This window comes from Balaenoptera acutorostrata, chromosome 14 (genome assembly GCF_949987535.1).
Source record: "Balaenoptera acutorostrata chromosome 14, mBalAcu1.1, whole genome shotgun sequence".
Classification (NCBI taxonomy): Eukaryota; Metazoa; Chordata; class Mammalia; order Artiodactyla; family Balaenopteridae; genus Balaenoptera; species Balaenoptera acutorostrata.
This window is the reverse complement of record NC_080077.1, coordinates 86,106,911-86,130,501: the sequence shown is the minus strand read 5'-3', so window position 1 is coordinate 86,130,501 and position 23,591 is coordinate 86,106,911. Positions and strand designations below refer to the sequence as shown.

At 38.4% G+C, this 23,591-nt stretch overlaps 1 protein-coding gene across 1 annotated transcript in view; it reads right to left on the bottom strand.

The window, feature by feature from the left end:
* Positions 1-22,792, bottom strand: part of COL9A1 (collagen type IX alpha 1 chain) — an 84,677-nt gene extending 61,885 nt beyond the window's left edge. Inside the window, exons 1-6 of the mRNA XM_057527924.1 lie at positions 22,722-22,792; positions 22,166-22,239; positions 20,908-20,985; positions 20,640-20,772; positions 14,582-14,978; positions 487-564 (exon numbers count right to left, since the gene is read on the bottom strand). Of these exons, the coding sequence (XP_057383907.1) occupies positions 487-564; positions 14,582-14,978; positions 20,640-20,772; positions 20,908-20,985; positions 22,166-22,239; positions 22,722-22,735 (774 nt within the window). The 5' untranslated portion in view covers positions 22,736-22,792. The remainder of the gene's footprint in view (positions 1-486; positions 565-14,581; positions 14,979-20,639; positions 20,773-20,907; positions 20,986-22,165; positions 22,240-22,721) is intronic.
* Between the last annotated feature and the right edge of the window lie 799 nt (positions 22,793-23,591).

Here is a 23,591-nt window from a genome sequence, read left to right as displayed (position 1 = left end):
GAGGCGTAAGTTCCTCCTGTTTGCGAGTGGCCCCAGAGAGGGTCCTGGGGATTGGAGGAGAGCTTGCGGGGCCGGGAGGACGGATAGAATGACAACAGTCCCTTTTAACCCCTTCCCCGCGGCCGCTCAGGCCGGTTCTGCCCGCGCCCCTCCCGCCCCAGGGCGGCATCCTGCTGTCCTAGGAGCCAAGGCGATGGCCTGCGTGCCACTGAGGGCTGCGACCGGCAGTGTTCTTGCGGAGATGTTTGCGAGGAGGAGGGGGGGTCGTAAGCCACCCAAGGTAGAAACAGACACCCCCGCCCCAAGGTGGTTTCTACCCGCCCAGCTGTGGGTGGGACCGGGGCTTCCTTACTGTCTATCTGGTCTGGGCTGCAAAGCCTGGATTCTTTAGGGAAAGAGAGTGGGGAGGGGGGGATTTTGAGGAGGCGGCGGGAGCTACGCTGGGTGGAAATGGTCTTTGCAGGTGGTCCAGGGACTCACGGTTACCCTGGTTGGCAGTTCGTGGCAAGTTTCTCTCCTGGGTCGCAGTGGGTCACAATGGATCAGCATCCACTGAAGTTCAAACTGGGGAAAGACAGCAGCCAGTTCAGGTCTTTTTGGAGCACAGAAGCAGGTCATTTAAAAAGGAGATGAGTTTGTAAGTGTGGTCCAATTGTTAAGTGTCTGGTCACCAACTTGAACTGGTTGATCTCAGCGGACCAGGACTCTTGTTCCTGAATACCATTTTTTTCCAGTGGAAATGGGCTGCAAACCCTTCCCACTTTTCTCCTATCATTGGATGTAGATGACTTTAGCTCTGCATTGCTCCAGCACAGCCCTAGGCAGGAAACCCACCACTGGCACTGACTTTCTATTTCTGTCCTCACCACAACGTTCAAGAGGTAGATTCTGTTAAAATGAGTCTCAGAGAGAACAGGAAACTGTCCTAGGCACAAGCCAATAAGTGTCAGAGTCTGGATGGGATCCCAGAGGACATATGCACTAACACTTCACACGGGAAAAGATTAGAAACAGAGGCGGCAAAAGAGGCGGCACCAGGAATAAAGTAGAGAAAGGAAAATTGGGTCCTGGGGGAATATGCGTGCTAGACATTTGCCACGGAGTGTCACAGCTTAAAATGGAAATAGGAAGGTCTGGAAGTGGAGGGAATGAGAGAAATTTAGGACTCAGGAAAAAACAAGATAATAAAAAAATTTCAGTTTAACTAATTCATTGGTTGAAGAGATATAAAACTCCTAGACAGTTGAAAGTCAGGTGTGTCTTGACAACTTCTTACCTTTTAGCAGGTGTTAAGGGAGAAAGAAGAGCTGAACAGGAGAGAAATAGAACAAAGGAAGAGTGTCCAGGTCTGAATCTGAAAGCCTCAGGTGAAAAGGCAAAAAAAAAAAAAAAAAAGTACCCCACAGGAAGCCTGCCACCACGTGCCACTCTGGCCCCTCTTCAATGAGGAAGTTCCTTGCCAGGCATTTCTATTTGGATCCATGTTTCTTGGTCAGTTGACTCTCCTGGCATTATGCAAATGTCCAGTTCCCAAATCTAAACATAATGTCATTTAAATATAAGGTAACTTAATGTAAGGTAATCTCTTTTCTTTCATCCAATGGTGATTTGCACTCCATGCCTCCTGCCAAAATGACTCCATCTACTGGATCTAGAATTAAATTAGACACATTTTTCCCATTGTTACAGAAGCATCCAGAGTTGAAGTTACTGGATGGAAGATCAAAGTTGGAAGGAATGAAAGATGAAGTCCTTTCCTTCTCCCCACAGAGGAAGGGAAAATTAACCAAAAGGAGGTTTTACATTTTATAAAGGGGTGAAAATAAGACATCAAGCTTTGACATTCCTGCATTGGTGCCCCTTCTCACATGATACTAACTGCCCTGGAATTCTCCTCTTCCTCCATTTTTCTTGTTTCCCTCAACCCTACTATGCCTTTTCTCCAGAAAATGTGGACACTGGAAAAACGAATTAAGTGGGATGAAAAGAAAGTGAGCAGCTAAATCAAGACATAATTTAGGATGGAAAGTTATCTACAAATTGTATGAAAACTATGCTGATCTGTGTGTTCTTGGTGTGAATTATTTAACAATAGCATATTGACATCCTACAAAAGGACTGCTTTCCAAACCACACAATAGCTTGCAGCTAAGGAAATCACTTTAATCAAACACTTTGTTTTTCATCAGAATAGTCTTGTTTGCTTGGGAGGGATTTTATCTTGGTTCTGTTCCAACCTGCAGAGGAAATTGTGAAAGGAAGATGAAAGAATGGAACAACCTTTTCCTTAACGACTACTAAATACGTGGCATGCCCCCAACATCTCTTGGAGGCCAGTCACACATGGGTAAAGGGGCTCAGAGGGGTTAAATCATTTGCCAGGTCACACAGCTAGTAAACGTCAGAGCTGGCATTCCAAATGTTCCTGACTCTAAAATAAGGACTTTCTCTACTCTCCCAGCCAGCCTCCTTGGAGAACGCAACATCTCTCCAGAATGAATCATGATTTTCTAAGCAGGTAACCCACGCATGTGGTGATTGAACATTTGTATTAAAGATGAATAGAAAAGAAGACAGACCTAGAAATTAAAACTGCATAAACTTACTTCCTACATATACTAGAAAACTTCAGAACTAGACTAATAAATTTTCATAAGAATTCAAAACTTACCCTACTTGCATGCTTGTTATAGAAACAGATCCAGAAGCAAAATTTCTACTGTTCCTCCCAAAACTGGCAGCTGTTTCTATATGCAGTTACATATTCATGAGTATGACAAAATATCACATAGGAAATGTGATTTTTTTTCCTCAATGACCAGATAAAAGTTTTACCAGAAAAAGAAAAAGTGTCTCCCCCTCCCTAACTCTCAAAATAAAAGAGACCACTCATACAATGTTATTCACTAAGTCCTTTGTGAATTGGTATCAAACTAGGCATGCATTGTATGTGGGTGATTCTTTGATTCTCAAAAATAATTCATACCTTAACCACCTTGAGAAATTTTAATTATATGGCTAACCAGGAAATCTATATCCTTTGTTTAGATAGTTCATTAAAGTTACTTATTGCAAATGCAAAGTAATTCATTAAGCTATTTCCTCAAAAATGTAATTGTCTGGATAAATGGGTACACCTGTGTAAGTACGCACGATGCAGTTGTGGTGCAGGATAAGGGGGAATGGAATGGAATTCACCTGTGAATACAGGCTGGGTTGTGACAGAGTGTCACCCAGATCAGAGGTTTCTGAACACATCTGTGCTTCCACATAAACACCACCTATGCACTAATAATCATCTATACAACAACCTTTTGGGGGCTTACAATATGAATTCCAATTTCCATACTAATTATTTTCAAGGAAGATTGGCAGAGTTCCCTGGTAAAAGTCACTCTCATTATACATCTAAAATGCTGATTTCCACACATCTCTTATTTTCATAGAGATGAAAGAATCATTCTTCACTTTGAATACCCATGGACAAAACATATGTGACTAATGTTTTAATTTAGTCCGTCAGCAAACATTTTTCAAGTCCCAATATAAGCCAAGGACTAAGGAAATATTCTACAGGAACCAGATATTCTCCTCCCCATAATGGGCTTACAGTATATGACACGAAAAAAAAATACAAGTAGAGAAATAAAAACTAAAAAGTTTTTTTTTAATCTGTTAAGCAGAACATAAAAGGCCCTAGGACAATCCATATTTCTCAACGTAAAATACCTCTGCATTGTTTCAAGGCAAACTGAGTTGTGTGAGTGTAAGGTGTCTTACATCTGCCTAGATTCATCATTATCCAATTCTTTTCAATAGGACTCTAAGGTATAATTCTATCCCCTAAGCTAGAGTAGGGTCCTGCTGACAACACATTAAACCAAGGAATTTTGGCCCCAACTCTCTACTCTTTTAATAGGGCTAGAGATTTCTACTTACTTTGCTAGGTTATTGACAAATATTAATAAGGTACTTAAGCCATTCAGAAGAACTAAACAAAAACTAATAGCAGACAACTACCTTTTCCTCCAAGAGAGAATTTTAATGACAAACTATGGAACTTGACTCTATATTAAGGAGAATGGTACAAGGCTTAATTTTTTGCAAACTGAATTTTGATTAAATTTTATATACATTGCCTAAAAACTAGCTCTTCAAAGATAAATTCTTTGATAGGAGAGGTGATTCATTAAGCTTTTTGTCTAGTCAGTAGCAACAAAGATTTAAATAAATACTTGAATTCATAGATCTCATGCTTCTTTTCAGTTTATGATAATATGTTGTTTTCTACCATCATAAGGGACCTCCTCTAGGTGAAGCTTCCTGGTAGCTGAGCAGGAGGCTCTGAGTTGCAACAAAATCAGAAATTCCCCTAACTTTCTGTAGACTAGGCCATGCAGTTCCAGACTTAGTGCTAAGAATGTGGTTAAATATGAGTGGGCAACACTCATCCAAATCACACCAAAGGCAGAGGCAGAATGGTGAAAGGGGAAAGCAGTGGACTTGGAGTTAACAGACTGGCAACTAGTCATTTACTCATGTTTTAAGTCAGCATATCTTTATAGAGCACATTCATGTGCTTCAAGAAAGACAGTATGGAAGACACAAAAATGTTTAGTGTATAGGACAGTATCTAAGCTGAAAAATGTTTTTGAAAATAAATACGACAGCAGTTGAGATGAGAAAGATATATTTCTGGCTAAGGTCATCAACAAGGGGATCATATAACATGGAATACATAAGGAGGGACTTGAAGGCATTTAAGGTTTTCATAAACAGAGATGGGGAGGTTAAAGGATAGAGTTCTGAAGAGAGAAGGTGACAATAACACCAACAAATTGAATCTAGAATAAATGAACAAGTTTCCAGAAACATACAGACTGACAAAACCAGGTCAAGAAGAAACAGATAATTTGAACAAACTGATCACTAGAAGTGAAATAGAATTTGTAATTTAAAAAAAAATCTTTACAAACAAAAGTCCAGGACCAGATGTCTTCACTGGGGAATTCTACCAAACATACAAAGAAGAACTTATACCTATCCTTCTCAAACTATTCCCAAAAATTGAAGAGGAGGGAACACTCCCAAATTCATTCTATGAGGCCACCATCACCCTGATACCAAAACCAGACAAAGACACTATGAAAAAAGAAAATTACAGGCCAATATCTTTGATGAATATAGATGCAAAAATCCTCAACAAAATAATTAACAAACCAAATCCAACAATACATAAAAAGAATCAGACACCATGATCAAGTTGGAGTCATTCCAGTGTCACAAGGATGGTTCAACATACACAAATCAATCAATGTGATACACTACATTAAGAAAACAAAGGATAAAAATCACACGATCATCTCAACAGATGCAGAAAAAGCACTTGACAAAATTCAGCATCCATTCATGATAAAAATGCTCACCAAGCTGGGTATAGAGGGAACATATCTCAACATAATAAAGGCCATTTATGACAAACCACAGCCAACATAATGCTCAACAGTGAAAAGCTGAAAGCCTTCCTGCTAAATTCAGGAGCAAGACAAGGATGTCCACTCTTGCCACTTTTATTCAACATAGTATTGTAAGTCCTAGCCACAGCAATCAAACAAGAAAAAGAAATAAAGTGTATCTAATTTGGAAGGGAAGAGGTAAAACTGTCACTATTTGCAGAGGACATGATACTCTGTATAGAGAACTGTAAAGTCTCTACACAAAACTATTAGAACTAATAAATGAATTCAGCAATGTAGCAGGATACAAGATTAATATACAGAAATCTGTTGTGTTTCTTTACATTAATAATGAAATATCAGAAAGAGAAAAAAAATCCTGTTTAAAATTGCATCAAAAGAATAAAATACCTAAGAATAAACTTAACCAAGAAGGTGAAAGATCTATACTCTGAAAACTATGAAACATTGATGAAGGAAATTGAAGATGATACAAAGAAATGGAAAGACATCCCATGCTCTTGGATTGGGAGAATTGATATTGTTAAAATGGCCATAATACCCAAAGCAATCTACATATTTAATGCAATCCCTATCAAAATACCCATCACATTTTTCACAGCACTAAAACAAATAATCCTAAAATTTATATGGAACCATTAAAGACACAGAATTGCCAAGTCAGTCTTGAGAAAAAAGAACAAAGTTGGAGATATAACCCTTCCAGACTTCAGACTATACTACAAAGCTGCAGTAATCAAAACAGTGTGGTACAGTATCAGCACAAAAACAGACACATAGATCAATGGAACAGAATAGAGAGCCCAGAAATAAACCAATTAATGGTCAAGTAATCTATGACAAGGAAAGCAAGAATATACAGTGGAGAAAAGACAGTCTCTTCAACAAGTGGTGCTGGGGAAGCTGGACAGCTACATGTAAATCAGTGAAATTAGAACACACCCTCACACCATACACAAAAATAGACTCAGAATGGCTTAAAGACCTAAATATAGGGCTTCCCTGGTGGCGCAGTGGTTGAGAATCTGCCTGCCAATGCAGGAGACACGGGTTCGAGCCCTGGTCTGGGAGGATCCCACATGCCACGGAGCAACTAGGCCCGTGAGCCACAATTGCTGAGCCTGTGCGTCTGGAGCCTGTGCTCCGCAACGGGAGAGGCCGCGACAGTGAGAGGCCCGCGCACCGCGATGAAGAGTGGCCCCAATTGCCACAACTAGGGGGAGCCTTGGCACACAAACGAAGACCCAACGCAGCCAAAGATAAATAAATAAATTAATTTAAAAAAAAAAAAAGACCTAAATATAAGGCATGATACCATGAAGCTCCTAGAAGAGAACATAGGCAAAACATTCTTTGACATAAATCATAACAGTATTTTCTTAGAACAGTCTCCCAAGGCAAAAGAAATAAAAGCAAAAATAAACAAATGGGACCTAATCAAACTTAAAACCTTTTGTACAGCAAAGGAAACCATCAACAAAACAAAAAGACAACCTACAGAATGGGAAACAACATTGTCAAAGAATGCAAATGACAAGGGATTGATATCCAAAATATACAAACAGTTCATATAACTCAATACAGTATGGAAAAAACAAACAATGCAATTGAAAAATGGGCAGAAGACCTAAATAGGCATTTTTCCAAAGAAGACATACAGATGGCCAATAAGCACATGAAAAGAAGCTCAATATCACTAATTATTCGAGGAAATGCAAATCAAAACTACAATGAGCTATCACTTCACACTGGTCAGAATGGCTACCATCAAAAAGTCTACAAGTAATATATGCTGGAGAGGGTGTGGAGAAAAGGAAACCCTCCTACACTGTTGGTGGGAATGTAAACTGATGCAACCACTAGGGAAAACAGTATGGAGGTTCCTTTAAAAAACAAAAATAAAACCTACCATATGATCCAGCGATCCCACTCCTGGGTATATATCCAGAAAAAAATGAAAACCCTAATTTGAAAAAACACATGCACCCCAATGTTCCTAGCAGCACTGTTTACAATAGCCAAGACATGGAAGCAACCCAAATGTCCATCAACAGATGACTAGACAAAGAAGATATGGTACATATATACAATGGAATATCACTCAGTCTTTAAAAAAATGAAATTTTGCCATTTGCAGCAACATGGATGGACCTAGAGATTGTCATACTAACTGAAGTTAGCCAGACAGAGACAGACAAATATATATTATATGACATAACTCTTATGTGGAATCTAAAAAATAATACAAATGAAGCTATATACAGAACAGAAACAGACTCAAAGACATAGAAAACAAACTTATGATTACCAAAGGGGAGAAGGAGGAAAGGAGGCACAAATTAGGAGTATGGGATTAACAGATACAAACTACTATAAATAAAATAGATAAGCAACAAGGATTTACTGTATAGCACAGGGAACTATACCCAATATCTTACAATAACCTATAATGGAATATAATCTGAAAAAAGACTGAATCATCATTATGCTGTACACCTGAAACAAATGCAATATTGCAAATCAATTATACTTCAAAAAAAAAAAAAAAAGATCTCCTCTTAAGATGCTCCTAAATGCTCTGTCCTTATCTCCCCCTCCAATATACTGTCAAAACTCAGCCAAAGCGAAGCTTTAAGAAGAAGAGAGCATGTTGTTTATCTAGCCCAACTATCTGATAGCTTTCTATCTCACACATGGCAGGAAAGCCAGCATGTTGACAGTGTCTCTCACCTTCACATCATGGTCCCTCTCCAGCCTCAGAGCCTGCTTCTCTCCGTCTCATCCCAGCTACACTGGTCTCCATGCTTTCCTCAAAGACAGCCGACAACACTAACACAGTCCCTTTAATTCACTCTCTCTTTGTGGAATCCTCCTCCCCCAGATAGTATATACCTGCTAATTCCCCCGACTCCTTCATGTTTTGTTTTTTTTTCTCAAGGAGGCTCTCTCTCCAGGCACTCCAACTGTCTTCTTTTTTCTCTACAGCAGTTATGACCACCTGGCATACTATAAACGTATTCATTTACTCATCTGTGTCCATCGCCTCTCCCTAGAAGGAATGTAAGCCCCATTGCAGCTTTAATTTCTGCCTATAACTTAGCAGATGTTTAGTAAATAGTTACTGAGTGTTAATAAATGAATACATAGAAATGGATAAGAAATATAATGAAGAAAGTATTGATAGTATTTGTCTTCTTGTTTGATTACAACTTAGAGCAAGCCCCTTCCCCTGTCTGGGCTTTAATTTCTTCATGTATAAACTGAGAGGTTGGAACTACATAGACTTAAGTTCCTATAGCTCTGAAAGTCCATGATTCTATGGACACCATGTTGTAACCAAAGAAACTAACCATACAGAAATTAACGTGAAGAGAAGGAAAAATGCCATTGAATGAATCTCTTGCTTTCTAGTCACCCAGTCTACATAACAAAGATTTCTTTATGATCTTAGTCTGTAAACATTTTAGGAAAAATAGAATACTAATAACAATGATTTTTTTTTTTCATTGCAACAGTCTGGGCACAGCTGAGGCCAATAAAAGTTTTCATACATTCAATTTTCCATTAAAAGCAAGTTTGGCCGTCATTTAGTTTTCACTCTGGTTGTCCTTAGCACCTTCCCCCATCATGGCTCCTCCTGTGATAGCAGCTCTATTTTCTGTGCTCTTCTTGTTTTATTGCCACCTAGTGCAAGATCCAGCAGATGTAGCAAGCTAGGTTTTATCTCTGAAAGACTGACAGTCAACGTTCAAAAATAACCTGATCAAATCACGCCAAAGTGTTATAAAAAGTATTTTCTATGGATATGTACAGATAACACTACCATTTCTTTCATATTTATTTAATACTTCCAAGTGAAAGAGTATTTGTAAAAAGCACTTGTCAAAAGCAACATAATAAGCAAACAATAGTTTAGATATTTTTCACAGTAGATATGCATTTCTTAAATCACTGAAAACATAACTTTCCTATAATATTTCTCAAATACCCAAAATAATATTAATCACAACCTCGTAATTTATCTTTTCCGTTATCATTCATGAAACTTTGTACACTGGGAAGTTAGTATGACTTAATTCTGTGGGATAGAGAGAAAGACATAACTTCTCCATCCTGGATTTTGCTGGTTCTTTCTATAATATTTGCTCTCACATTTTCTCTGAATTTAACAAAAATAATATAGAGCAACACAGTTGAAATATAATTTTTAAAAGCATTATATCTGTCTGATAATCATGTTCTGCCTTGGTTTATTCAGAATATGCATAGTTAAAAAGATAAAGGGTTTTCCTCTTGCACTGTTGGTGGGAATGTAAATTGATACAGTCATTGTGGAGAACAGTATGGAGGTTCCCTAAAAAACTAAAAATAGAATTACCATATGACCCAGCAATCCCACTACTGAGCATATACCCAGAGAAAACCATAATTCAAAAAGACACATGCACCCCAATGTTCATCGCAGCACTGTTTACAATAGCCAGGACATGGAAGCAACCTAAATGCTAATTGACAGACAAATGGATAAAGAAGATGTGGTACATATATACAATGGAATATTACTCAGCCATAAAAAGGAATGAAATTGGGTCATTTGTAGAGACATGGATGGACCTAGAGACTGTCATACAGAGTGAAGTAAGTCAGAAAGAGAAAAACAAATATCGTATATTAACACATATATGTGGAATCTAGAAAAATGGTACAGATGAACCAGTTTGCAGGGCAGAAATAGAGACACAGATGTAGAGAACAAATGTATGGACACCAAGGGGGGAAAGCGGGGGTGGCGGTGGTGGGATGAATTGGGAGATTGGGATTGACATGTATACATTAATACGTATAAAATGGATAACTAATAAGAACATGCTGTATAAAAACATAAAATAAAACAAAATTCAAATGTAAAAAAAAAAGATAAAGGGTTTGAATCATGTATTTGTAAAGCCATATATGCTTTCATCCTCCCTCAAACAAGCCCAAACCCCTAGTGTACATCCCTGAAAAGGTAGAAGGGCTAACTTTGTTTTCGAATGGAGCTGTACCGAATAACTCTCCTGGGCAACCACGTTGCCAGCAAGCAATAAAGAACCTGCCATAAAATAACGTTTTTATGGTATACTGCCGAGAAACTGAGCTTTGCCGTGGAATAAATGACACCAGCCTAAAATACGGGCACAAAGGCAAATAGAAAATATGGAATTTATTGCTTTGAAATCAAGCTATGTATTATAGCAGTACTTTGGGGAAAATATAAATACTCTGAGCCCACGAAATAACCACGAATGATGCGAAGGTGTTTGAGTTGTACAGCATGGGAGCAGCTGTTCTGCGAGTCTTATGGAAACCTCTTGAAATTGGTTTCCTTTTCCAATTTAGAAAAGGGAAAGAGACAAAAGATGGGCTAGATCGGGAGAAATCGCAAACAAGCACAATATAAATGAGGCTCGTAGTGTTAGTGTGCCATCAAATGTTGTTTTCCACTGCATCTTTATTATGCAGTTCCTAGGGTTACCTTTTGACATCTGTTAATACCTTTATAAGGGGTGTTTGCTTTACTAAAGAAAAGCAAGTGCTGATCCTGAAAAAAGTATTTAATTAATGTGGAGTGTCAAAGATTAGAATGAATCTGAGTTCATGAAGAAAAATAGAAAAATACACTGTTACTTGTTGCTTTCATGCTAGCAGCACATTTCATTTTAATCTAAAATTTCTCACAAGTAATACTGAATACTTGCTGTCTCCAAATCAAGAGAAAAGTGCCCTATCAGTATACGTCTTCTACCACTCAGAATACACAGATTCCACTGTTCACCACTCTGTAAGTCTTCCAAGAGACAGTCACTTCAGTAATTGATGGCAACTTGAGATTTCAGCCAAAGTGAGATCATAGGCCACAAAATAAAAACAAAGGCGTAGGGACAACTCGTGGGCATTTGGGTTCGTCTGGGGACTTGTATGAGTACTTGACTATTCTTAGTCTAGAAAAGTAAGGAGCAGTGTCGGAAAACTAATAAAGCTAGAAAAGGGAAGAATTCACAGACATGGGAATTCCCACATGAGAGTTCCTTTTCCTAGAACACTGGACTTTATCTTCTCCTGGGTAACTCTCCTCTCCTCCTAGGATTCCTCTCAAAGGCCACCTCCCACAGGAAACCTCCTTGGATTTCACTCCCATGCCTCCCTGCCCCCATCTGAGTGAGGAGCCTTTTCCCTGTGCCTCCCTCCACTTTCCTGGTCCTTATCGTGTTATATTGTCATCGTTTACTTATCTCAACCACTCACCCTCCCAGGAACTGGGAGAACAAGACCTGTGACTTGTTTAATTCTGTACACCCAGTATAGAGGCAAAAACTGAAAGCTCACTAAGGATTTCCCTGGCTGTCTGGTGGTTAAGACTCTGCCCTCCCAATGCAGGGGGCATGGGTTTGATCCCTGGCTGGGGAACTAAGATCCCACATGCCTTGTGGTGCAGCCAGAAAGTAAATAAAAAACAAAAACAAAAACAAAATCTCACTAAATGAATAACAAGTAGGACCAATGTCTGAGGACATGTTTTATACTGCACAGTTTTCCTTCTTTTAAAAAAATTTATTTTATTTGTCCTGCAAAGTAAATTCTGAAAAATCTACGCAAATCACAAATACCTTCCAAAATGAGAATGATGAGATCCTTTATAAGAAAAGATATGTGGTTATTACATATGTTTCTATTTTTCTCAACGGAAAGTTAGTTGGCATAGACAAAATGAGGTAGATTAGAAATTTTATGCCTAACACTGCTTCTTACAAGCCAAGAAACCTACATGAAGCCATGTCTTCAACTGAAAAATAGAGATAATCCAATCTGTGTTTGCTCTCTTATGAAATTGTTGAAAGGATAAAGTAAGTTAATGGAAATAAAAGTATTTTTAAAACTTTACATTGGTATATTAGGGGTATTAAGATGCTAAAAATCATAAATGGGATTTAATTACATAGAGTTTTCTACTTCTTTGTCTTATACAGGGTAAAAATTGAGGAATATGTTTTGGTGACAAGTTTGAGTTTGACATTGTCACAGTCTGTCCTTGGACGTAAGTGGGATATTTTTGGACCTATAACCTTGATCTATTTTAGTTATTGTTGCCACCACCAACCACATCATCAAATACGGAACTTTAATGACACGTTAGACTCAAGTCTCTTTTGTGTTTCCTTGTGGTAGAGTCAGAATTCAGTACAAAAGAAAAAAATCGTTCATGCCTGTTCCAAATACTTTTAACATGGACAGTGTGCTGACTTTGAAAAGCTCCTTGGTGGAACAAAAGTGAAATGTAACACCAGCTGCCGGCACCTTAGTTGCATTCCTGCACACGGCAGAATAAAATCAAAGATAACTGGTCCCAACTGGTCTCCACTGTGATGTGAGACTACACTTGGCAGACAACCTACAGTCAGCTGTAACATGATTGGCTAGACTATAATATAACGAAGTAATACTGAGACTTTACTGCTTTGGCCATCAGTCAACTTAATAACATCTTAGCATGCAGAATTCAGAATTATAATGACTTGAAATGTTTTTCAAGAGCAATGAGTTAGTAAATCCATTATACAAGTACTTGACCGAGATTCATCACAGTGAGGACATACCCTAAGGTCTCCTTCCCTCACCTATGGTCCAGAAGTGACACAGACATGGCAGAGGTTGTGTTGTCTGAAAGCCACCCCAGTGCCATTGCAAAGATCTTGCTGCACAAAATTTCAAGATGGCACAACGATGGTCCCACTGGCTTTCTAACCCAGCCACTTGAGGTGTGATAACTCATTATTTGCAGACATACTTTCTCAAGTGTCCACAAGTCAGAGCAGTAATGTGGCAGTTACAAATTGCTTCCTGTCCATCACAGAATATAGAAATTTCACGCTATCCTTCACACTAACCACACTTCTTCCCTTGAAAATAAGTTATTTGAACAATTCCATTACTGAGATGCCCGATAACCTTTCTTTCTTTGGACGAGTGCACAGGAACCATTCAAACTCATTGTGTCACCTCTGCTACACTCCATGATATGAGTTCTGTGACTACAATTTAACAGCTCTGTACGAGAGACAGAAGTGGGGGGGAATCAATAGTTTATTTATTGAGCTCTAAATTCTTTTGTTTTTTCTAACAGATCACTTGCCCTGTAAGATATAGTTTTTAAATTCCCGTAACAATATTATGAAATATCCTTTTAAAGGATAGCTCAGTGAAAGTTTAATGATTCAAAATGATAGAACTATATGGTACTAGTTGACACAATTATTGTGTCATCATATAATTCCTTACCTTTATATCCATGGGTCTCTACAGCAAAATCACGAACAGAGCTCTAAAATCCTTTACTTTCATAATATGTCATGCGAGACCTACTTCTAAATAAAGAAATATTGTGCCGTCTACATAATTTTCATTCTTGTGGGTCAGATACCATACAGCTTCCTAATCTTGCCTCTCACCTGCCCTCACCATCCCCCCCTCACACACACGCACTCACATTTTCACATACACATTTCATCCAAAGCAGCCAGGCTCCAGATCTTTGAATGTGCCTACTTACTCTCTTACTTCTTTTTCCTTTAATGCTCTTTCTCTCAGCTAGAATATACTTTCTCCTCTTTTTACCAATTCAATTCCTTCCATTTCAAGGTTTCATTGCTTCTGAGAAGCATGGGATTCTTCACTAACTGAACCCACCACTCATCTTAACCTTACTTTGAATATGCTCATTGGTTATTTATAAGCAATATGTACCACACAAGTATGGGTTTCTTTCAAGTTGCCTCAAAGGATTCTGGGTGCTCTAGGTGGGCATGTAGCATCTCCCAAGTAGACCTCAAGCTCCTCAGGATGAGGAACCGTCTACTCAACTTGCTCTGATTCCCCATTCCATCTGGCAAGTGTTCTGCTCAAAAGAGGCACTGAAGGCATTTTGCAAAACTGCTTGAATGACTTTTAAAGATGAATAACTGTCCATTGTTTAAGATATTCGGATGATTTTTAAAGATGTCTGAGGTATTAATTTTCATCAATCTGTGTTTGTTTTAATCTCCCACAGTGTACGGTTGTATACTTACCGGAACAGAAACTTGAGGATTATCTACAAGTTTTCCCAGCACAGCAAAGCCATCGACATCGATTTGGCCTCTTGGCTTTATAGGTAAGGACTCGATTCTGTTGCAGTCAACAAAAAGAGTCGCACTGCTCCTTTCCACGCCAATCATGATCTTATGCCACTGGGAATCAAACAAGGAGGGCAAATTCGAAAAGGTCACAGTTTGGAGACTTCCGTCCAGTCCCTTGTATGAAAATGCAACAGATTTTGTTTGGCCATTAATCTTCATGCCAACTTGCTCTTTCCCCGAGGAATCTTGAATCTGCCAAATGCTCCAGTTCTTCTCAAGTGTGCTTCCAGTCATCCGAAAAGTGGTTAGAAAGGAGTATTCTTCAGGCAGCCCACTGGGATATAATTGCCTGAGTAAAATTTTAAGACAGTAAATATAAACCTTGTTTTCTGTACCCAAGCATATTACCATAATTCCTAATTATGCTGTTTTAGATTCTAGACCTACAGAAAGGCTCCAGTGTGAAAAACCATGTACAAGTTGTTCTTTCATGACTGTTCATAAAGACCTTCACTGAAGTTCATTCATGTACATTAATGTTTCATCTTAAAATACACATTAAAAAAAACCCTCCCTCATAGCTAAGGAGTGTTCCCAAATGTCACATAATCCCAACAGTATTACTATTTATGCTACTTAAAGAGCTGCTATTCAGCAATTCCACCTCAAAAAACACATTCCGCCAAAACCACATTCTTGCAAAGTTCTGGGCAACATTCTTCCACAAATGAGAGAAGAGATCATTTGGAATCCAAATCAGCTCTACCAGTTTAGAACACCCTTTAATTAAAGCGGGTTCTTGAAATTTTATTTTAACGTAATATGTTAGGATTTTTTGTTATTTCCATAATTGCTTGGATTTTCCCCTCCCCAAGTATAACCTAGACTCATAAGTATTTTGAGAATCGGTCACTTGCAGACATAAGAAACCCCTTCACGCTGAGCGTGTCTGTCTTTTCCAAGGACTTTAGAGTGTGTTAAAGTAGCAGCTGGTTGCTTGTCGCTGGACATGTGACCAGGGAAAGGTGACCAGTTATTAATTCTCTACTCCAACCCAGTTGTTCCCCAATCTGCGAGTTAAATCTGTATCATGGCAACTTCCTTTACTGCTCTAAATGGCTGCATAAGACTTCATAGTCCCTCCTGCATCCCCCTTCTCTGTGGAGGTAGCCATCTGGAGCTGCACCAGCTACCTGGGTCTTCTGTTGAAGCCAAGAGGCTAAAAGCTGAAGACCGAACTTTAAAAAATCAGGACATAGTAAATGTAAACATCACCGTTACATCTTTAGCTTCAAGGGCTTGAAGGTTGTTTCCTTCTACCTTCCTCCTTATAAGCATAGAAAAATTCCTAAGCAAAGGAGAAATCCTAGGAAAACTAGATGTCAATTAATTTTGTCTGAACAGTTATGGACCAGGATCCAAAGTCCCAAATAACCTTCCTTCAGGTCAAACTCCTGTTTTATAGCCCTCTTCTTGTGTAAAGAAGAAAAGGCAAGAAGAAATAGCTAAGTGGATACTGGTTTAATTTGTTACAAACTAATATGAATAACATAAAAATTCATTGTATTAGCATATGCACTGTGCAGTTACATTAAAATATATTGTCGGGGTCGAAAAGTTCTAAACCAAAAATTTCCTCAGCCCCAAATGTTTAGCTGTCATAGTTAGCTGTCAACTATGTCAACAAATGTCATTGCTTTGTTAGTTTTATAAAAATAACAAAAATGTGAAAGCTTCATCTGAATATTCTTTTATCATCCAAGTACTTCTTTAGTCATTATTTTCTAATATGACTTTAGTTCTTATTTATAACACTGGGTGAATTCAATTTTCAGTTCATATTTTTAACTGATTGCTGGTGATGTTTATTATTCTTATTGCAAAGCTTTCAATTTGCTAAATATATTTTATGTCTGTCAAGTGTACAGGAGGTTTAAATATGTACATTTTAGAAGATTCAGTTTGGAACTAAAGAAGAAAAGAACGTATGCAAGAACTATTTACTATCCTATTTTCCCAGAAAAAGGATGTCTAGCATATCTATTTTGATATTTGTTTTTAATATAGATTCTATTTGTCATATTTCCTTTGACTTTAGATTTCTCAGATTACACCTATTCCAGAAGTTCTTCTAAAGAAGAAACTAAGGTTCACTAATGACAGTATAAGACGTTGCCTACTTTAAATTAATATTGATATGTTAGTATTGATAATACTAGATCCATACACAATCCTTAAAATATTCATGCCCTTTGATCCAATACTTTTCATTTTGGAAACTTAAGAAAGTAATCACAAAATGGTGAAACAGCTTTATTTACAAAACATGTATTGCATCATTTGTAATAACAAAAAAATTGGAAATAATGTAAATGTTCAACAAAATAGTAATTGTAAACAGTGAAAAAAAAAAGATATTGCCTACTGTGTAATTGTAAAACCTTATGGAAGTTTATACATCTCATTTAACCAACCTTGATTAATCTGGAGCTAGGAGATAACTTAAAAGTTTTATTCAATGGTGAAATTTGGCAAGTGTCCATTTAAATTATAAATTTTTTGATTATTCTTTCCAATCAATGACCTGAATTTAACTAGATACTTAAAGAGTTTTAGGGGGAGCCCAAGATAGTTATTGCTGAGGTGTGAGTTTTTCCAAGAAGGAAGATAATCCTAATATTTTATCTTCTCTTCCTTAAAGCATTAATTTTCTAGGCTTTTAAAAACCTATCTGTGTAAAAAATAATAATAATAAAAAAATTTAAAAAATAAAAAACTTATCTGTGTCACCTATATATTTGTTTAAAGATGTACTGAGCAAGGCTGCAGAATTTCATCAGTCTCTAGGAAAAACAAGTCTAGGTGTTTTGATCCTAGAAGTCACAGTAACTTCTCATGACTCCTTTGCAAAGACATTATGAGGTTAACAGAGGGATCTCTCCCAATTTGTGCTTCATCCAATCTCTCCTGCTAAGTGAACAAAGTGATTATGTTGAAGGTAGGATATGACAAAACGTCTTCATTTACTTCTGACTTGGTCATGTAATGCCAAAAACTTTTTTAAAATGGTAGGTGGTTGAGGTTGCTGGAAGAATGATTCATGATAAACATGTGGGGAAGCCAAGAGCACCCATCTCTCTTTCTTCATATATATGAGTATAATATGTGTTTGTGTGTCTATACAAATGTCATCAGGATTATCATGCTATTAATCTTTCGAACTAGGTTAATGCAGTAAGAGGGAAGAGGAGAATGGTAAGAGGAAAAACATGGTGAGAAGAGAAAATTCCTTTTAGTGTTCAAATTAATAAAATATATATGTGTGTCTGTTTATTTGTGTACACCTAAGGCCATTTAAAAGTCCTCATAAGTTTATAGAACAGTCAGTCCCATTTTCTTTTTTGAACAACTGAGATTCTTTTCTGGCAACTATGCTCTACACATCGATAAGTAAACTTGACAGGATACATAATTTAAAAGAAGCTGAATCTATAAATGATTTATTTCATTATGTTACAATCTGTACAGAATACCTTAAAAGGAGAACCATAGGGTTTGAATAAAAGATAAGAAATCTTTGAACCTTGGAACATTTGTTTATGACCTTAACCCAAAGAAAAGCTAAGGATTGTTACTGCAAACAGACACAATATATTTGAAGTACAAGTTGAGATTGTGGCACTCTTATGCCTAAAAAAAAGAATATAAAGCACCAAAATTATGTGGCTCCTAATATTTTTTTAAAATTGAAAACATAAATAAGGATGAATCGTGACTCTATCACATTAGCTCCATATGCCATACTCTCCCTCCCAGAAAGATCCTGCTAATAGTTTCTTTCACTCCTTCGGAGCCTATATTCTCCTGCACAGATTCCCTTAAAAACCAAGACAGTCTACTGCATGCATGGTTTGAGAGCAGTTCTTGTCCCTGCCTTTCTTGAGTGAATAGGACTTGGAGGGCAGCTCGTAAAGAAAGAATCCACTAAGGTGAAAACACCCCCATCTACACTTCTCTCTTCTAGTGCTCTCCACCACTTACAATAAACATTTCACAAATACCCATGTACCAGGCTCTATTCGTCATCTCCATGTATTAACATTTTCTCTTCATGGCAAACCAATGGCATCATTATTATTATTCCTAACTGAGGGAACAGAATCAAAGACAGTCTAAGCAGCTTGCCCAAGGGACTCCACCTATCTCAGCCCTCTGGCTCTCCTCCTTCCTTTTTTATTTCTTTCTGCTACTCTCTTCTTCTATTCCTTCCTCCTTCTTTCTTCATATCTTAATAAGCCTTGCCAGTAAAACAAGAGCCTTTAGTCTTTGTGGGAGCAAGGAGTCAAGGAGACAGAAAATACGGGACATTGGTAAAAACGTCCTGTGACATTTTTACCTGTGAAAACTATTTCGTGATCACTCTAGGCACTTAGAGAAAAACAACAACGAAGATGAGCAGGAGGTAGGAAGACTTCATGGCCTCAAGTTTATCAACCTCTGAACTTAGAGTTAATGACAGTCCAGATTGTACCTTAAATTATAGAGAAGAAAGGTCAACCTTGAGGGTCTTGTGTCATGTTTAATTATTTTACTGAAGAAAGAAAAACCAAAGTATTCTAAAGCTTATTTAAGAACACATCTAGCACATGAAAAGAAAATATAAGAAAAAAGTCAATGGCTGCTATCATGCCTTTAATCTTTCCAAATGTGACTGGTTTCCAGGGTCAGTATGGGATAGTGGTTAGAAGCACAGCTTCGGAAATGATTCTGCCTGGGTTTCAATCCTCCCAGCACCTCCTAACCCTGTGGCCTTATGCAGGTAACAAACTTTCTGGCCTCAGTTTTCTCCTCCATGAAATGTGGATAATAATGTCCCCACCACAAAATTGTAGTGAAGATGTTAATTAGTAAATCTATAAAAAGAGCTTATACAGTACACTATTTTGTTTTATAAAATATAGTATGTTCAAAACATGAATTTCTATCTGCAATCTGGCACTATATCAGAATATTCTAATTTTAACAACATTTTCATTACTATAAACATTTAGAATTTCATGATATCCTTTTACTGCTCTTATAAATCATTATTTACCTTTACATCTTAATTTCTATCAAAGCCCTAATTTTCTCATTCATATACCAAAGGAATCTTAATTACATTTTTTACAGTGCCCTAAAACATTCAATCATCATCATCATCATCATCACATTTAAGGTTTTTAGGTGATATAAAACTGAAAACCCTGAAGCTCATTCCTAGCAGTGGCATGATTCAAAACTTACACATGCACTAAACCACCTCAGTTATAATAATTTAAAGACGAAAAGGCTTAGTTCCAGAGAAGGAGATGCAGGATTTTTAAAGTATTATCACTACCATTGTTTCTGTTATCATTATTCTAGTTTTGCTTTTGTTTGGTCCCTGCCAGGAGCCAAGCACTAGATGTGTGGATCTATTTCAGCACCAGGATGCTTGAACAGCGCCATCGTGAGCCTTCTATCCACTTAGTGGTTTCTAGGTAAATTTATGGGGAGCTGCAAGAGCGAGGAGATATGGGGATATATGTATATGTATACGTATAGCTGATTCACTTTGTTATAAAGCAGAAACTAACACACCATTCTAAAGCAATTATACTCCAATAAAGATGTTAAAAAAAATTTATGCTTAACCTCTGGCACTTTTCACAGAGGGTCCTTTCAGGCAAAACCAGACACATTTTAGAAAAACAGAGCAAAGTAATAAGAACATGTCCTGAATCAATGTATAATAGTCTCAGTGATCCTTTTTTCCTGGAATGGAAAGTAAATTACACACTGAAAACATGAAGAGCATTCACATATTCAGGTACTAAAGGTTGGTAGGTAAATAAATTCCTTCATCTTTAAATAAAATCATGATCCAAGAAACACTGAGCAGGAGAAGACTCTCAACACTGATTAGATTTTCATTTTTTAAGTTGCGCTTGAGGCAGATAATTAGATCAAGTATTTTTTTTTACGTTACCTGGTTGGAATCCTGAAGTCTACCTGATCTCCCAGTTTGTAAGCTACTTGTAATGCAGTTGATCCCACTACCCTCTGGATAGCTCTTCTGGATGCTGCTTTATCTATCTGGAACTGAGAAATCAAGTCAAACCCTACAGAAAGAGAACACAAAATAAAAGTCTAAAATTAGATTGGTTTCATTCCTTTCCACAACCTTCCCAAATAAAAGATGTATCGGGTAGGTTTATAGAAAACATGCATTGCCAATAGGATACACTGATACTCACCTGGTAAATCATCTTGTCCAATCCTGATCTTTGGACAGAGTTCATTTTCACCATTAGAATTTGAATTAACAGGGAACCCTGCAAGAGAGATAACATGTCATCCTACCTCAACCCCTACAGGGATCACGGGGATATATCAATAATAATGAGCTGAGCAACTGTTTAAAGTACAAAGTTATACTAAACATACTAAACTATGCTATATTTACTTACAAGTAGTGTATTTGGCTTTAACTCTATGACTCTATGATTATAATTTATTCATCTTCAACCCATCCTGGAAGTGAGGCAAGGCACAAAGTTGCCTTAATAATTTGTGTTGGGAAAATGTTCCCTTTGGGGAAGTTCAGAATTTGTTCTTTTTGGAACCAGAGCTGCATGATGTTCTGAATGGTACAGTGTCAGAAAACTGTTTGGAAAACTTCTGGTGGTTTGGGCTAGAAGATATTCCTTTAACACCACAAATTTTAGAAATCCTAAGAGAATCCAGAGCCAGCTCAATGGGACTTCTGAAAAGTGAAGTTCTTAAGAATCTTTGTCAAGTTGAGCATGTCTTAGGATTCATTAACCCTAAACAAAATATAGAGGATGCACTTAATTTCATAAATTTATTCTAAGAGATCAAATAAGCATCCCAACTAGACTATTACCAGCATCTTAGAATAAGGAAGAGTAACAAGAAGAAAAGAATTGTGAGAATTAAACCCTCAATCACAAGAAGGATGAGAAATCCTAGAATGAAATTGGGTGCTCCTCACACAAGTGAAAGGTTGTAGCGGGGGGGACAGTTTTTTCAACAACACAGAAGGCTTCTTGTAACTGTCCAACCCCGGTGCCCTGCTGAGCCTCACCTGGTGACAGACATGTCCTAGATTTCAGAAAAAGCATTTTCCAGTTACACAGCTTTGGCCTGGCCATTTCAGTACATGAAACGTACTCTTTATATGTCCCCTGACCCCAGATTACTGGCTTCCATCCATCTATCCATCCATCATCACCAATCACCATCTGAGCCAGGTAGGCGCTGGGCAAGGCACTGGAGCACACAGATTAGGTTTGCTGCCCAGCTGCAATCACAGCCAGGACTTTTCCATGTGCAACACTGAGCACGGAAAACAAGCTATAGAGCACACCCACGGCCAAGGCAGGGGTGAAGAAGGAGGGTGTGAAGGGCCCTGGATGCTTCACTCAGCCACAGCCCTGCTTGATCCTTTCCAGAACGAGGAACATTTTGAAATCTAGAAACTGTGGTCCTTACTTGGGCGACGCTTGACAGTTGCGGATGCCCAAGGTCCCACAAAGCTGCATACAAAGAAGAGAGCTGGGATTTTCCTGAAGAGGAGAGAAGAAAAATGACTCGAACAGGAGTCCCTCCACGTGGGGACTACTTCACTATTTTAAATACGGCGCACCTGATGAATGCAGGTGACCGGCCCTCAGTCTAGTTTACTTTTTCCATTTTCTTTATTAAATCCGATTAAGAGATGTAATGGGTTCTCACATTTCTGTCTCACTCTCTCCATACCTACCTGTCTCACTATTTCTACACCCATACCCTTGTCTCTGTTTTCGTTTATCTTCCTTTTTCTGCATCTCCATTTGGGTGGCTGTCTCTTTCTCCCTCTTTCTCTGTCTCTCTCCTGTCTCTCATTTTTGCTCTTTTCTGTCTCACTCCGTCATCTATCTCTGTCTCTCTGCTCTCCCCTCTCCCCTCCCCTCCTCCCCTCCTACCACCACTGCAAAAACACAGACCTTGGGTTCCAAGGGTCCCCAGCCCCATCTCCCCACCACTCTTTTCTGCGTCAAGGTCTTACCAGAAGTTCTTCATTTTCCCAACTGCTTTTCCTTTGTTGCCAACAGTCCCAATGAAGAAGGGGTTGTGGGAAGTCAGTGCTCCCCCAGGACCCCTTCAGTGCCACCCCAGGCCAGCCTCGGTCCCTCCTGCCCCTGTGAGGGCTTAAAGCAAAGGGAGTGAACCAGAGGCATCTGGTGACACTTTAAGCCAAAGCAGAGGGAAGGGGTGGGAAGAGGCCACCCTGTAAGGCCAGGCCTAGCCAGGGGTGTGTCCACAAAGCTAACAAGGTTACACTGAAGGAGGGACTAGCAAGGGAACGTTTGCTGAAAAAAAAAAAAAAAATCAGGATGTGGAGAAATTCACCAGAAAAATCCAGGCAAGCTGCTATAGGAATACAGTGGAAGCTTTGAGAACTGCTCTAGGAATACACTGCAAGCTTTTGGAGGACAGGGGTAAAAAGGGGCTCCCTGGAAGGCAGGGATGTGGGAATTCACAGGGGCCCTGGTGCCCAGCCAACCTAGGGTTGAATCCCGGTTTGTTCTAAAGCTCTTCAGCTGTTGTCCTCAGGCAAAGTAGTTAATCTGTCTGTAACTTAGTTGCCTTAACTGCAATACAAGTTGAACATAGTTACCCCAAACAATTGTTAAAGAGTCAAACAAAATAGCAGAGCCTCACACCTGGCTTTGGAAAACCATCCTTATTCCCCATAATCATTGCCATTGTAGCTAACACTTCACCATGCGTGCCCCTCTATTGAAAGTACTTGACGCCTGATAACATTTAATTCTCATTTCACTGTAAGGTAAGACTAAAATTATCTCTATTCTAGAAATGAGACAACTGGGGCCCAGAAAATGAAGTAACTTGTAACTTCAAAGTTGCACAGCTA